This window comes from Bidens hawaiensis, unplaced genomic scaffold, assembly GCF_021521415.1.
Source record: "Bidens hawaiensis isolate Kalapana, Puna unplaced genomic scaffold, B.hawaiensis_p1.1 tig00018002_1, whole genome shotgun sequence".
NCBI lineage: Eukaryota > Viridiplantae > Streptophyta > Magnoliopsida > Asterales > Asteraceae > Bidens > Bidens hawaiensis.
The window spans coordinates 67,693-81,380 of record NW_027492716.1 but is presented as its reverse complement, the minus strand read 5'-3'; the positions used below and the strand labels follow the sequence as shown (position 1 = coordinate 81,380).

The 13,688-nt window shown below is 33.8% G+C and overlaps 2 protein-coding genes and 1 pseudogene across 3 annotated transcripts; all 3 read right to left on the bottom strand.

Moving 5' to 3' along the window:
* Positions 1–1,287: 1,287 nt before the first annotated feature.
* Positions 1,288–3,335, bottom strand: LOC143555160 (SUN domain-containing protein 5-like; annotated as a pseudogene). Its single transcript, XR_013139158.1, has 4 exons — positions 3,329–3,335; positions 1,904–3,167; positions 1,715–1,800; positions 1,288–1,605 (listed from the first exon to the last, which is right to left on the bottom strand). The product of XR_013139158.1 is annotated as an SUN domain-containing protein 5-like (transcript).
* A 1,253-nt stretch (positions 3,336–4,588) lies between these two features.
* On the bottom strand, positions 4,589–6,148 carry LOC143555135 (mitochondrial import inner membrane translocase subunit Tim13-like). Its single transcript, XM_077044752.1, has 2 exons — positions 6,029–6,148; positions 4,589–4,850 (listed from the first exon to the last, which is right to left on the bottom strand). The coding sequence occupies exons 1-2, from the start codon at positions 6,143–6,145 to the stop codon at positions 4,704–4,706; spliced, it is 264 nt and encodes an 87-aa protein (XP_076900867.1). The 5' UTR covers positions 6,146–6,148; the 3' UTR covers positions 4,589–4,703.
* Positions 6,149–8,802: 2,654 nt separating this feature from the next.
* Positions 8,803–9,433, bottom strand: LOC143555134 (photosystem I reaction center subunit II, chloroplastic-like). Its single transcript, XM_077044751.1, has one exon. It carries the CDS (start codon positions 9,431–9,433, stop codon positions 8,831–8,833), a length of 603 nt encoding a protein of 200 aa, XP_076900866.1. The 3' UTR covers positions 8,803–8,830.
* Between the last annotated feature and the right edge of the window lie 4,255 nt (positions 9,434–13,688).

Here is a 13,688-nt window from a genome sequence, read left to right as displayed (position 1 = left end):
TGTTTGAAAGTTGTTTACTTGTTTAATCAATATTAAAACCAAATTGTTTGCTAGTGTGATCAGCACTTCGTTAATTGAATCACTTCATAAAGTTAGGACCACATACTCCTCGTGGTTCGACACCCTACTTACCCTAGCTTGCTTAGGTGATTAGGACACTGATTTACTTGTTTTTGACTAGATAGTGACAGTCTAGCATCAGTAAACTTCACGTCTTCACCTGCCCGCCTAGACTACCGTCATGGTGATGCCAAAACTATATGATAGGGACAGGAATCGAACATGGGTCACAAATTCTTTATAGCACCTCAAAAATTTAATTATACTAAAATAACTCAAAGTTAAAATTGAAATAATTATAGCACCTCAAAAAGTATTGTTCGAAGTAAGGATGAGCAAATGGTATCGGGTACCGGTATGGAATCAGTACTAAAATTATTGGTACCAAGTTTTTGGAAAAATCGGGAACGGGATTTTGTTGATCGATACCGATACTGGTATTTACTGCATTTTTTCCTACGATATCAATAACGAACCAAATATTTTTATGCCGGTACCAAGCTTTTAAAAAAATCAGGATCGAGAATTTTGGGGCCGGTATCGGTTTGATATCGAGCCCATCCGTAGTTCGGTTATGATGTTTTCTTTGTCTTACTTCTTATATATTGTGTGTTTTATAATTGATGTGTTAGATTATATATGTATGAAAACTTTATTACCATATTGTTTTATGAATATTGAATAACATACTAGTTGTCATTTTCTTCTTTACAAGTTAAAATGATGTCAATATTTTATTTGACTTAAATGTAATTCAACCTATTAATTGATAGCAGCTTAAATTATCGATGGTAGACGTTACAAGCCATCTTTTTTATTAAGCTAGAAGCTATCAATTGTTGTAATAATTTATAAACTAAAATATTGTTAGATTTTCATTTATTTAACACAAAACTAAACGGACTCATTTACATTCAGATATTTGTTTTCATTATTGTAACGAAACTACACTTCGATATTAAACTTCATAAATGGTTTGTAATCGATTTTTATTCCTCCCTGACTTAATGAACCAACTAATAAAGTTATACAAACAAATATTTTGCCTTCTTTGATATCACCCATTTGTGTAATTGATATGGAGGATTATTATTTTGTTCACAATAACAAAATAAACTGTGTTAATATTAAAAAGAAAATGAGATCACATGTGGTAACTAGATGACATGTATTAAAAATAAGCAGTCCCAGATCCCAAATCACTACAGCCAAAAATGTCACAAACTTAAGGTCTAAAAGAACTTTAAAAAAAATACAACACTCCTAAAGATTTCTATTTGCCGATATACTCCAACTGCAAACATACATTTTCGGTTAAATTGTTAATAGAGGTTCAAAACAACAATTGCAATAACAACACAGGTAACTAGTAGCAACTTCCAACTCGTCTCATTTCTGTATGGTTTGCTGTAAGGAGATTTAAAAACTCGATCTGAAACAATCTTTAAAATGACAGCAATGGCAAATGAAACACTCACAGTCAACACGGTCAACTCAGCTTTGTCCAAGCTTTCTTGATCACTTGCAATCTTATCAATCTCTAGCCTGCACAACAGAAAAAATAATCAAGACTCAAAAATTATTTATCAAAAAGGTCTCAAAAAATAACTATATAATATTATTACATTACATATGGAGTATACATTTACACAACCTGAGCATTGCGTTTTCTTTAATAACCGACTCCAGATGAGTCGACACAAAATCCTTCCAAGATTCCATGTCAGCAAGTTCTTTTTCCTGAAAAATATTAACTTTTGGTCAATATTCACTCAAGTCTATCGTAAAGATCATTGCTTTTATGCTTTATCATGTACCAGCCCATTTAAAAAAACAAACTTACCATAGTTGCCTTCCATAACAAAAGCTCCTTAATTTGCATCCGGGTATTTTCCATAAGCTCTGAATACTTCCCAACTTCGACTTCGAGTTGAGGAAGCACGTCCCCTTGTCTATTATGCAATTCTTTAATACAATTCTCCAATAAAGATAAATTCTTTTCAAGTAACCGAACTTTTTGCATCAAAATCTTTAAAATAGCATCACCATGTATTCTCCCATTACCTTTTGACACAAGTTCAGAAATCTTCATCACACCAGCGGGTTTTTTCGCCACATCATCATCAGCCCGTTTACCATCATCAACACCTTCCGTCTTTCTACCAACCGTTTCACCCGATTCACCATCCGGTTTCACGCTTTTTGAGGTTGAAGTTTTTGTTGAAGCGGGAGAATCAGTTGAATTAACATTTGAATTCACATTTGTTGATTCTTCTGAAGTCACAATAAGATCTTCAAGCATTCTTTCAATTGCATCTATACCATACACTTCAATTACATTTAACGTGCAGTAAAATTCCGACCCGTAATGAGTCACCAAACTCAGTTTTAAGTACCTGGCCCATTTGGGTTCAGTCAACTTAAAATATTGTCGATGTTTCACATTTTCAGCAACAAATGTTCCGAGAGGGTACCATGTTTCAGTTGGAAACACCAAACTTCCCGACAATAAAAACTGCTTAAAATTGGAAGAATGGTGTTCAAAGTTAGCAATATTTACAGCATCAACTAGGGTTTCCTCTGCAAGCTCAATAACAACATATTTATCCAAAACAGAACACGGGTTTCTTAAATACTTATCATGATCCGAACCCAATATGTTGCTTGCACCATTCGCTTCCTTATTTAGAGCCACAACCTTTGCACCTTTGGATGCAGACGCGTAGTTGTAATAAGTCCCATCTGGCTCGAGCCTATGGGTTATGTTAAGTAACCCACTTGGTACACCAGTTAACCCGTACTCTTGTTTTGTAATGTTTGTACCTCATCTTCTTTCTTTTCCATGTAACTATCTTCAAATTCTTTTTCACAAACTAATTCAGAGTAACCTAAAAGTTTCGAAACTACTGATTCAACAGGGCTAGTTTCCTGAAACTGGTTCTTTTCGGTATCTACAGAACTTTGACCATTAGATATAGCATCATTTGACTTCCCGGATACATTGAAGTCGAAAAGCACATTACTTGTACGATCTTGGCTTTGTTCTTCGGTAAACGGATACGTGGTAGTGTTAGTGAAGTTCCTATTACTATGTGCATCTACATTCCCTGAAAAATTAATTTGAGATGAAGTAACCAATACCACATTGTTTAATCCGTACACTAAATTTAACTAATATGCAACTTGAAAAGCCTATAACTATAAGAAAGTTAGCAATTTAAACACCATGAAATTAGGGCCTGGCAATTTCTGTCACGGACCTGTTAACACGACATGAGGGTAAACAAGTTTGCATTTGGGCTTAGCATGTTTCGTGTCTTAAACAGGTTGGCGTGTTTAATACCTATTCAAATTCGTGAAAACAACAAATAAGTATTTCAAATTCGTGAAAACAACAATTAAGTATACGACAGAAATGAAAGAGGGAAAATTCTTAAATAACCACTCAAGTCATGTCTAAACAAGTTAAAACACTTAGTCGATGACACGCGTATATTTTTCTAATTTTTTTAAATAAAATATAAAATATGCGCCATACTTAGTGGATGTTATGATTTAATTTTAGACTTTTATGTATTTTTGTTTCAAATATGTTAATGTTTTATGAGCTTTTGGCAGCTTATTTAACACTACACATGTGATATTGGTCGTATTGTAACATGTGTGAAAAGAATGACTAGATTGGTTATCGTGTTGTGTCACATCTGAGACCGTGTCTCTACACTCCTATAAACTTTCATTAGTCTACGATTTAGTCTAAATCACTTTTTAGTTAAAATCTAGTAGGAGTTCAAATTTGTATTCTATTTTGTTTGAAATTAACTTCCAAAACTTTATGGAGAACAAAAACGATTAGATTCAGAATAAGTTTTCAAACATTTATTTTAATCACCGAGTGATAAAGCAATGTGATTACCCCATTATAATCAACGTTATCAAGTAAATGTTTCTTTTTTTTAACTTCACAAACCAAATATGATTACTTTTTTCATTTGGCAACTTAAACTTAATTCCTTTTGACACATTTTAGCTTGTTAAAAATAAATTTTACAAATTTAAATCCAAACCCAACTGCCTAAATTTTCAATTTCTTGTATTATGCAAGACGCGAGTCCAATTCCAACCCAATGAAGACAAACCATGAACCAAGTTATTTTAACTGATTCACTCCTAGTTTTTCCAAGGTCTAAACCAACTTGCGCACACGCAAATACTGAAATACTTAAAAAGTTGTATTGGGTCAGACAGTGGCCTTCATCCTTCTGGTAAAGAAGGAAATCAGATAGTGCCCCGACCACGTTTCAGTCTTAACTGACTACTGGTCTTTCCGGTCCCAAACCTTTTGGATCCAGTCACAAGCCACAGTTGACATATCTCATGCCAATTTACATAACTAGGAAGCTGCACTCAACAACCATACAAGCTCTCACAAACAACCAAAACATAACCATGCCAGCAAAGATAATATACAAAAAACCAACCATTCAGATATGTGACAGAAAGTTTCAAATTTCATTGAATTAACAAAGTCAAATATAGTGATAGACAAAACATAGCTCATGATCCTCACTTTCCTAAAAAGAAAGCATTATGCAAGTTACACATAAACATTTCAATTAAAAATACTCCGCCTTTTCAGTTTTTTACCGAGAGTTAAAGAGAGCTCTGCTAATAATACTGGTAGCCTCGATGTAACGGTCCACACACCTGGAGATGCAACTACTCTCTCCACCACTCAAGCTGCTGCCCGGTTTGGTGATACACTTGTCAAAGCACTTCCCCCTCACTGTCTGTTTCCAAAACAAAACAAATCAAATACAATGTCAACGGTCATTATCCAAAACGTATTTACAAGTCTTGCAGGTAGGTTGTTTTTATATTCATTAACAGCATCGTTGTGTCCAACGACTGTTGACAAGTCACGCAAAGACACAATTAACCTAGATAACTAGATTAAGTAAGGTATTGTATCCATGAGGGCGTGTTTTTATCATTATACGTTTTATTTGACCATGAATTAAAACACAAAAGATGTTATAAGACTGAATTAGCCCAAGGTTTAAAAGAACAAAATCGTGCCTCAAGGCGTTTTCCCTTCGCCCCAAGACAAATCGAGGCGTAAACCCGGGGCGGAATTAAAAGATAAATATAAAAATTATATATCTTATAAATAACAAAACACTAAAGTACTAAACATAATAAGAAAAGGTTAAAGTCAAAATTAAGAGAAACTTAAGCATTAAAAGTGAAAAATGTAAATTAGCAAGAAAAATACAGCATAAGAAGATACGTAACCCTAAGGCTATCTCCATTTACTCCATCGCATAGTAACCCTAAAATTCAACCGTCTCCAAAATCCTCTCCATCTGCTCATCTCTATCGAACATCTTCATCATATTTCGTACTGGTAAGCTTTATTTTCTGCTTATTCTTACTACCTAATTCTTACCCCTAATTCCCCCGCCTATATCAGACTCTACTCCCTTGGCTCTTAGGCGTACATACATACAAACCGAACCCTTGAGGCGCCGCCTAATTAAACCTTTTCTTACCGCCTCGCCTCAAGGCGCACACCTCATCCTCTTTTTTAAACCATGAACAAAACCAAAGCTAAACTAGCTTTCAACTACAACAGTGATTACCTTTCATATTCAAGGAGTTAAAGTTTTAATGAATTTGAAGAGCTCAAAAATAATTTCCTAACCGCCCGATAACAACTAATAAGATTGTTTGTCAACAAGATAGGTGATTTTTTTTAATTAAATTAGCATAATATCTCAAATACATGCAATGTAAACAGATGTAAAATTGGGCTTCCTTATGCAAAGTATCATAACAAATCTAAATCTAAAGTCAGACATTATAGCAGATAATCAGCAACAATACAACAAAATATAACAATTAATCATTCAGCATCTGTACGTATAATCGGATGCGTATATGAATAGACAGAGGGAATGATATATACCTCGAGGAATTCTTCGGCGTAGGCCTGAGCAAGTTGAACCTTAAGCTGATCCATGAAGTCTTCGGCTGACATCTTGGAGTCAGATGATGAACTCGACGGCGACGAAAACGAATCCATCTCTAATGTTGCTGTATTATTTCTTTGCTGCTATAAACCCTAGTTTCTGTGGACGACTTTATTGCCCTAAACCCCTGCCCGGCTTTACGTTTAAGACCCTAATGTTTGATAGAACGCCGATTTTACGTTATGCAAGCCAAATTATTATTATTATTATTATTATTATTTTGAGATAATTATATAGATGGGTAAAATCTATTTGTTGGAGAGCGGAAATGGGGCGTATTGCAACTTCGGACGCCTTATTCAAACGGGATGTGGTGTCTGAGATCATATGGTGTCCATTATGTAATAGTAGCAAGCCATTTGTTCACTTCTTGCTATGTTGCAACTGTGGAATCGATCCCAGTATGTGTTTTTGAGATTAGAGATCTCCTCAAACTTCATCTTACCAGCGGGAATAAGTTATTAAGTAAAAGGCAATCTAAACGGTAATACTCACAACATGTTGGAGCTTATGGAATACTAGAAATGATGCACTTTTTGGGAACATGCGAGTCTCGATTAATAGAATCAAGGAGGGTATCCGAAGAAGTGGCTTTCTTTGGGTTAAAAATAGGGGGAAACTCATGGGGTTGGATTGGGATTCTTGGTATGCTTTTCTATTTTTATAGTTGTTGTAGTCTTGATTTTATGTAGTTGGGCGTTCGTTGGAGAGGGCGTAGAGCTGAGGTACTTGCGAGATCAGGGGGAATATCGTGCCACCTCTCATCACTCACTTTTGCGTGATGAGCGTGGTCATCACCCTGCTCATCACTTATCCAATCTTTTAAAGTTGCAGGATCACTCACTTTTACGGGTATACAAAACATTAAATTTTATTAGAAAAAAGTGAGCATGAGTAGTGTAAATTCACTTGCTTTTGCCCGAAAATTTTTATACGTAGTGTAAAAAAGTGAGCATGAGATTGAGTGGTGGATGCCAAGGGTTAAGCTTCCCTTAGGCCCGGAGGGTCCCTGACCACCCCTGTTTTTTCACTAAGTAGTGTAAATTCACTTGCTTTTGTTCGAAATTTTTATACGTGGTGTAAAATTACATGTTTTCGTTCAAAACTTTTGAGTCTAGACACCCCGGTTTATGAAGAATTTGTATAAATATTGAGTCCGTCCGGTCATCACCACGTTTTCGTTCAAGGTTCACCACTGGTGGATTAGAATGGTGAGGGAGGTGGTGATGTGACGATAAGGATGAAGGATAGCACAATGCCTAAGAACCGAAAAGCCTGTAATGCAATATACATTATATGCAACATATTTAAATCCTAAATTTACTCAATTGCACACAAACTTATATACAACATGTCTTACGCTTATTTTAGGTAATTTATTTGTTCAAGTAATACTTCCAACATTTTGTCACATAATTATGTTGTGACTTGTGACCCGTGAACTACATTGCCTAGGGTGTAAGTCAAAGTTGCTCCTTTAATTAGATGACATAACCTTGTGAATCCTTACTCCTTAATCTAAAAGATGGGACTTTACCCCTTTTATACACTAAATTCATTAGTACACATTATGATTATCATTTTTTACATAATCATATCACAAAAGTAATCAAATTCATGTTAACACATATAAAATAAGACATAAACTTTTACGATTGAATGTTGTAAATATTCAAATTTGCTCAATGACCCTTCTATGCACTCCGGTTGGCCTTCAAAAGTTCAAAAGACGAGGATGAATATGAAGTCTTTGTGACCGATGCTTGCTTAGCTTAAAACATTAGCGTTATGAGCACATGCCGATTCCCAATCAGATCAATGATCAAGAGCCCACTCTAAGCCGTATGTTAGACAAAATTGAGGAACTCATTAAGGGCTTTCAATCTTATGGAGTCGTTCACGTCCCAAGAAGCTAAAACAAGAAGACTGACATACAAAGCAAACAAGCTTTGGCTAAATTCAACCATCATACACCAACCCATCATATACGTGACCAAATAAGCCAAACAATTACGTGGGCCAACAGCAATCGACCACGTACTCACGGTTATATTTTATAACTTGTTAATATCATCGTTACTTGCAAGTTATAACGTTAAATAACCTTATCGTGGTCATTATTGTTGAAGGTTTATAATGAGTAAGCGTGTTTATGATTACGTGAGTCCGGTTTAATGAAAATTTTATGCCAAATCACCAATTTCAAAAAACAACAAACTAAATTGGTTGGATTGACCAAGATGATTCATTTTAGCCGTTTGAACTGATTCTTTTAAAAATAAATCAAAGTGTTAATTATTTGTAAGCCTTTTAAACTAACAAAGATGCTTAACTTGATTTTAATAATCAAATTGTATGATATATTCGTTTCAAATTTCAAACAGGGAATCGAATCAATACGCTTAACTTGATTTTCAAACCACAAAATTATATAGAGACGGCAAAGTTATAAACATCAATGCTCAAGTCATCAAACGGACCTATTTATTTTGGTTTAAACGGTCTACTTAAGATGAAGCAACACCTAAAATAATTAACTCTACACGGTTTTGTGCCATAACATACACAAGATCAAGAACATATTTAAAGTACATAACAAGACATTCGCATTGTAATTAAGATTTATCAAACAACTATAAATTCGAAACAAGAACACGCAAACTTGAAGCATATGTCTTTAATTACGAAACATGCAAATTACATAATAATAATAATCACAACCCCGTAATTCACCCACATCATATATCATAAGGCTGCTTGCCAGTGAACTTAACCTCAATCGGGCTAACATTCTTCCCAATCGACCGCATATTCTGCCCAACCCCTTGACGCCCGGGGTTCACCTTCTCGGGGTACACCCCGTCCTTCGGGTGCAAATACTGCACCTCCCCGTTCGGGAACACCCGATAGAACTGATACTTAATCTTATATTTCGACCGCAACCGAGTTCCAAGAGCCAAGCACTGCTCCTTCCGGGCCAACTTCAACAAATTGGGCCCTTCCCGCATGATGGCGGCGCCGCCGGTGGGCATCTCGAAGATTTGTTCCTTGGGGGAGTCCCAAGTGATGACGTAGAACTCTTCGACCTGGGCTTTGCGGAGTAGGCCGCCGGTGCTGCCGGCGAAGATGGGTGAGGGGATGCAGGGGTCGAGTTCGGGTGGGGTGAAGCCGGCAGGGGCTTCTTTTGGTGGGGCTGGGGAGGGGGTGGTGCAGGCTTTGATGGTGAAGGTGGTGCGGGTGGTGGTTGTGATGAAGGTGTGGGTGGGTTGTTTGAATGGGGAGGTGGGGTTGGACTTGGAGAGCGTTAGGGTGAAGAGGGATGCTTGGGTAGCCATGGCCATTGAAGATGGGATAAAGATGGAAATGGAAGTGAAGTGGTGATGGTGTTTGTAGGGGTGGGATGAATGTAGTAAGAGGAGGATGGATGGATAAGGTGATATGTTGTAGCCAATCATAATGGGTTGTTTTGATACGCTCATATATCTACGAATCTATGATGTTTTTGTCTTTTTTTTTTCTATTTGTTTATTTATATTATTACTAGATTTTATCTCCCGTGGTTTGTTTTACATTATTCGTTTTTAATATTTATAGATGTATATTTGATTATTGTAAAAAAGTTAATAATTAATATACGTAAAGTTTGATGATGAAATAGTTTCACAAATAAATGATATGTTATAATCTGCATTAAAAATTATATGGGTTTGGTGATACCCATTACTCGTTTATTTTCTTTATTATAAAATTGTTTCTTAATTATATATAATACATATTTTTTTAAATAAAATAGGATATTAATTTTTAATATATTCCTATTTTATATGATTTTCATATCAAATATTTGATTAGATTAATTTTTAATATAATAAGATTTATAACCCGCTTAAGAGCTATCTGGGTTTGGTGAGACCTTTACCCGTGAATTCGGGTTAAATGCGTGAGAAGCCTTCATTTACAAATAAAGCAATATGATGGCTTGAGAGAATGGTTGTTTTACATTTTTCGTTTTTTAATATTTATTTTTTGAATTTTAATTTTCTTTATTGTAAGAAAGTTAATAATATACTTAGGGTTTGATGATGAAAAAGTTTCATAAATAAATGATATGTTATAACTCGTTTAAAAGCTATCTGGATTTGGTGACCCATGACCAGCTTATGTTCTTTTACTATAAAATTGTTTATTAATTATAAATAATATCTTTTTATTTTTAAATTAGATATTAAATTTTAGTATATCCCTATTTTATAGGATTTTCATATCAAATAATTGGTAAGATTAATTTTTAATTTAATGAGATGTTATAACCCGTTTAAAAGCTATCTGGTTTTGGTAAGACCCATACCCATGAATTTGAGTTAAATCAATGAGAGACCTCCATTTAAAAATTAAGTAATCTGGTGGCTTCCATAAAAGAGGGGAGCGACCACATCGCAACACGTAGGATTTTGGGGTTTTCGTTTATATATATTATTATATAGATATAGATGATTATATTACGTTTAACAAAAAATACTATGCGTAATCTTTAAGCCTTTACCTTCTATTTCCATCCGAGTTCATTTAAGAATGAAAAGAAATAAATGAAAAAAAAGAAAAATATTATTGTGTTTTAGAATTTTTTTTAAGAAAAGAAAACAATAAAATAAGAGAAAGTTGTGTTTCTGAGTTTCACTAAATGAAGGGGAAAAAATCAACAGAAGGAAAAATAAAGAAATAAAAAGCTAGTTAGAAGTAAATATTTTCTTTCTAGTATGGAAAGAAATGAAATGAAAGATAAAATAGAAAACAAATAAAATAAAAGGTTTTCTTTCTTTTATTTTCTTTCATTAGATGAACTCAGGAACTAGTGTTAAAGTCATGAAAGAAAAACATTTATATTTCTCTATTTGTTTCCGAGTTAAGTGCTTTGTTTTATACATCATTGTGTTTCTAAGTTTAATAAATGAAAAATACAAGGGAAAGGGAATAAATAAGAGAGAGAGAGAACAGGTTGGAATTTTAATTAACTACTGGGTTTAAAGGTAATTGAAAGAAAAATAAAGATTTTTTGTGTTAAATATCTTTTTTAAAAATCTCTTCAAATCGGAATGAAGTACACAAGCACAAATTTGCCTAATCTCTCTCTCTCTCTCTCTCTCTCTTCTTTATTTCTTGCCTTTTAAAAAATTGTCACATTTCTTTTTGGAAATCTTCCAAACCTAAGTTTTTCCTTTATTTTTCTCTCGGTAAATGAAACTAGGAAATACATTGTTAATCTATTAAATAAAACTAGTTTTAGCGTCCGTGTCACACACGCGATAATTCAAATTATAAAATTATAAATAAAACAAATAATTACATAACGTATATGAAAAAGAATGTATTACATCTATGCTTGTATCTATACAACGTGTACATAAATTGATTTTATTTATATCACAAAATTATTTTTTTAAATGAACTTAATAAAAAAAATACTCGTGCAAAAACGTACCCGAGAATATTTGTTTCTATTGAAAAATTCATTCTCGGTGCCATATATGTATAATTGAAAGACTTTTGGTTATGAACCAATTTTGGAAATAAAACTTCTCATATGATAGTAGTTCTAACCACTCGGTCTAAATACAAAAGGAGCGTTACCTTTATTGATATATTTATCAATTTACCACTTATTAAAGGAAAGTAGAACATTAAATTGTAACAGTAGATGTTCTCCAAGAGCTATGTTTTTCTGAGTTACACCATGAAAAAGATTTTGATAAGTTTCAGAGGGCCGCTCGACTTTGTCATAATAACAACATAAAAAATAACATGTTAACCCATCAAAATTTGTGAATATTTTATTTCACTTGAGCATAGTTTTCCATAACATGCTTTTCATACAACGTTCTGATTACAATTAAAGGAAAAATTAATATTGACATAAATATTTCAAAATTGATAAAAGTTAGAATCATTAATATGCATGGGGTGGTATGTCGAATGTGTTCGCAATCTTGTCTTACATTTTAATAGTTGAGGGAAAAATAGTCAGTTTGCCAAATCCCGAACCTTTTGATTATTTTAAAAAATGCCCTTAAAAAATAAATTTAAAACCCGAATCATCTTTAAAATTTTAACTTTCATACTTTTGACATTTTAAATTCACCACTTTGAACCCATAACAAATTTGACGATAAATCTATTTTGTATTCTCAAACTTTTAAAAATACTCAAAATTTTTATTTTTGACCCGTAACAAATTTTGACCTAAATGTAGTTAATTTGTACCAAATAATCTATTTACCAACTTTTGACCCATAATATCAAATTTAAGTTCCATAAAAAACCCAAAACAATTTTCATTTGAGAAATATAATTTGTTGTTGATTTTTGAAATTCATCAAGTATTTTGAAATATGTAGTAAAATAATATGTTAATATTTATATTTATAAAAATATATAGATATTATATAAATATAGTGTAAAAGGAAATTAAATAATTATTGATTTATTACATATATTAGGGTATATTAGTTTTGGAGGGAAAAAATTATGAGAATTAACCAAAATATGACAAACGTCCACATTTATTTTACTTTATTAGAATAGGTAGATTAGAGATTCAAAAACAACCAGAACATTAGATGATGTAAAATTAGATGTTCAAAAACATAGCAAATGCATGTAAAGTACACCGCGCTTTATATGAAAAAAGTGTTACAAAGCAGGGATGTGAATATGTTTCAGTTAATTGGAACAAATGCTCGATTGTTCATTTCATACCACATACCATTCATGAAGAAATTACTCTTAACAACAACAAAGGAACATGGCTGGCTAACTGCAATTAAACAGCTAGAGCTAGCTACACTAACCAATTGCTAAAGACTCAAATAACTTCAAATATGAAAACAAAGGAACAAAATGTAACACGACATTCTTGACTTTTTGGTTTAGTCTAAATCAGTTTAGGTCAAACCTATGAACATGCTTAGCTAAAGATGTAAGGTTCGGGTTGACCATACGGGTTACCGGGTTGACTCATATAACCCATTTACTCTTCTAACCTTTTTTTATGCCAAAATTTTAAAACTAAGATAAATTTACAACTTAACGTAATTGTTTTAGATAGCTTTGTACTTTTTTTAGGTGAATTTGTAATTTAAGAGCATTAATATTCAAAAGAGTTAATTGCCCGTTTGCCCCCTGTGGTTTGTCAAACTAGCACGTTTGCCCCCAGTGGTTCCGAAATAGCACCATTGCCCCCTGAGGTTGTTTTTTTAGTACCTGGGTGGCCCTTGTATTATGTTTTTTTAGCACGTTTGCCCCTTTTGCAGAAAGGCCGTTAAATAGGGACGTCAAGTCACGGTCACGTGCCATTCTGGTGGGGGTAAATTGGTCTATTTATGTTATCCCTATTATAAAAACAACCCCTCACCTAAATCTCCCTCAAAACTAACGGCTGCCCTTCCCCTCCATTTTTTACTTGCAGGTCTCCGGCTTCTAGTTGCAGGTCCTTCAATGGCGATGTGCAAGTGTGGAAAAGTATCCGTTGTCCGAACATCGTGGACCGATAACAACCCTGGCCGTCGGTTCTACTCTTGTCCAGATCCGGTAAGCATTTAG

Excerpts from the sequence above, each read along its gene's own strand:
- LOC143555135 (XM_077044752.1), bottom strand. The coding sequence starts at position 6,145 with ATGGATTCGTTTTCGTCGCCGTCGAGTTCATCATCTGACTCCAAGATG. Across the intron at positions 4,851-6,028 it reads ACGCCGAAGAATTCCTCGAG|ACAGTGAGGGGGAAGTGCTT; the intron begins GTATATATCATT and ends TTTTGGAAACAG.
- LOC143555134 (XM_077044751.1), bottom strand. The coding sequence starts at position 9,433 with ATGGCCATGGCTACCCAAGCATCCCTCTTCACCCTAACGCTCTCCAAG.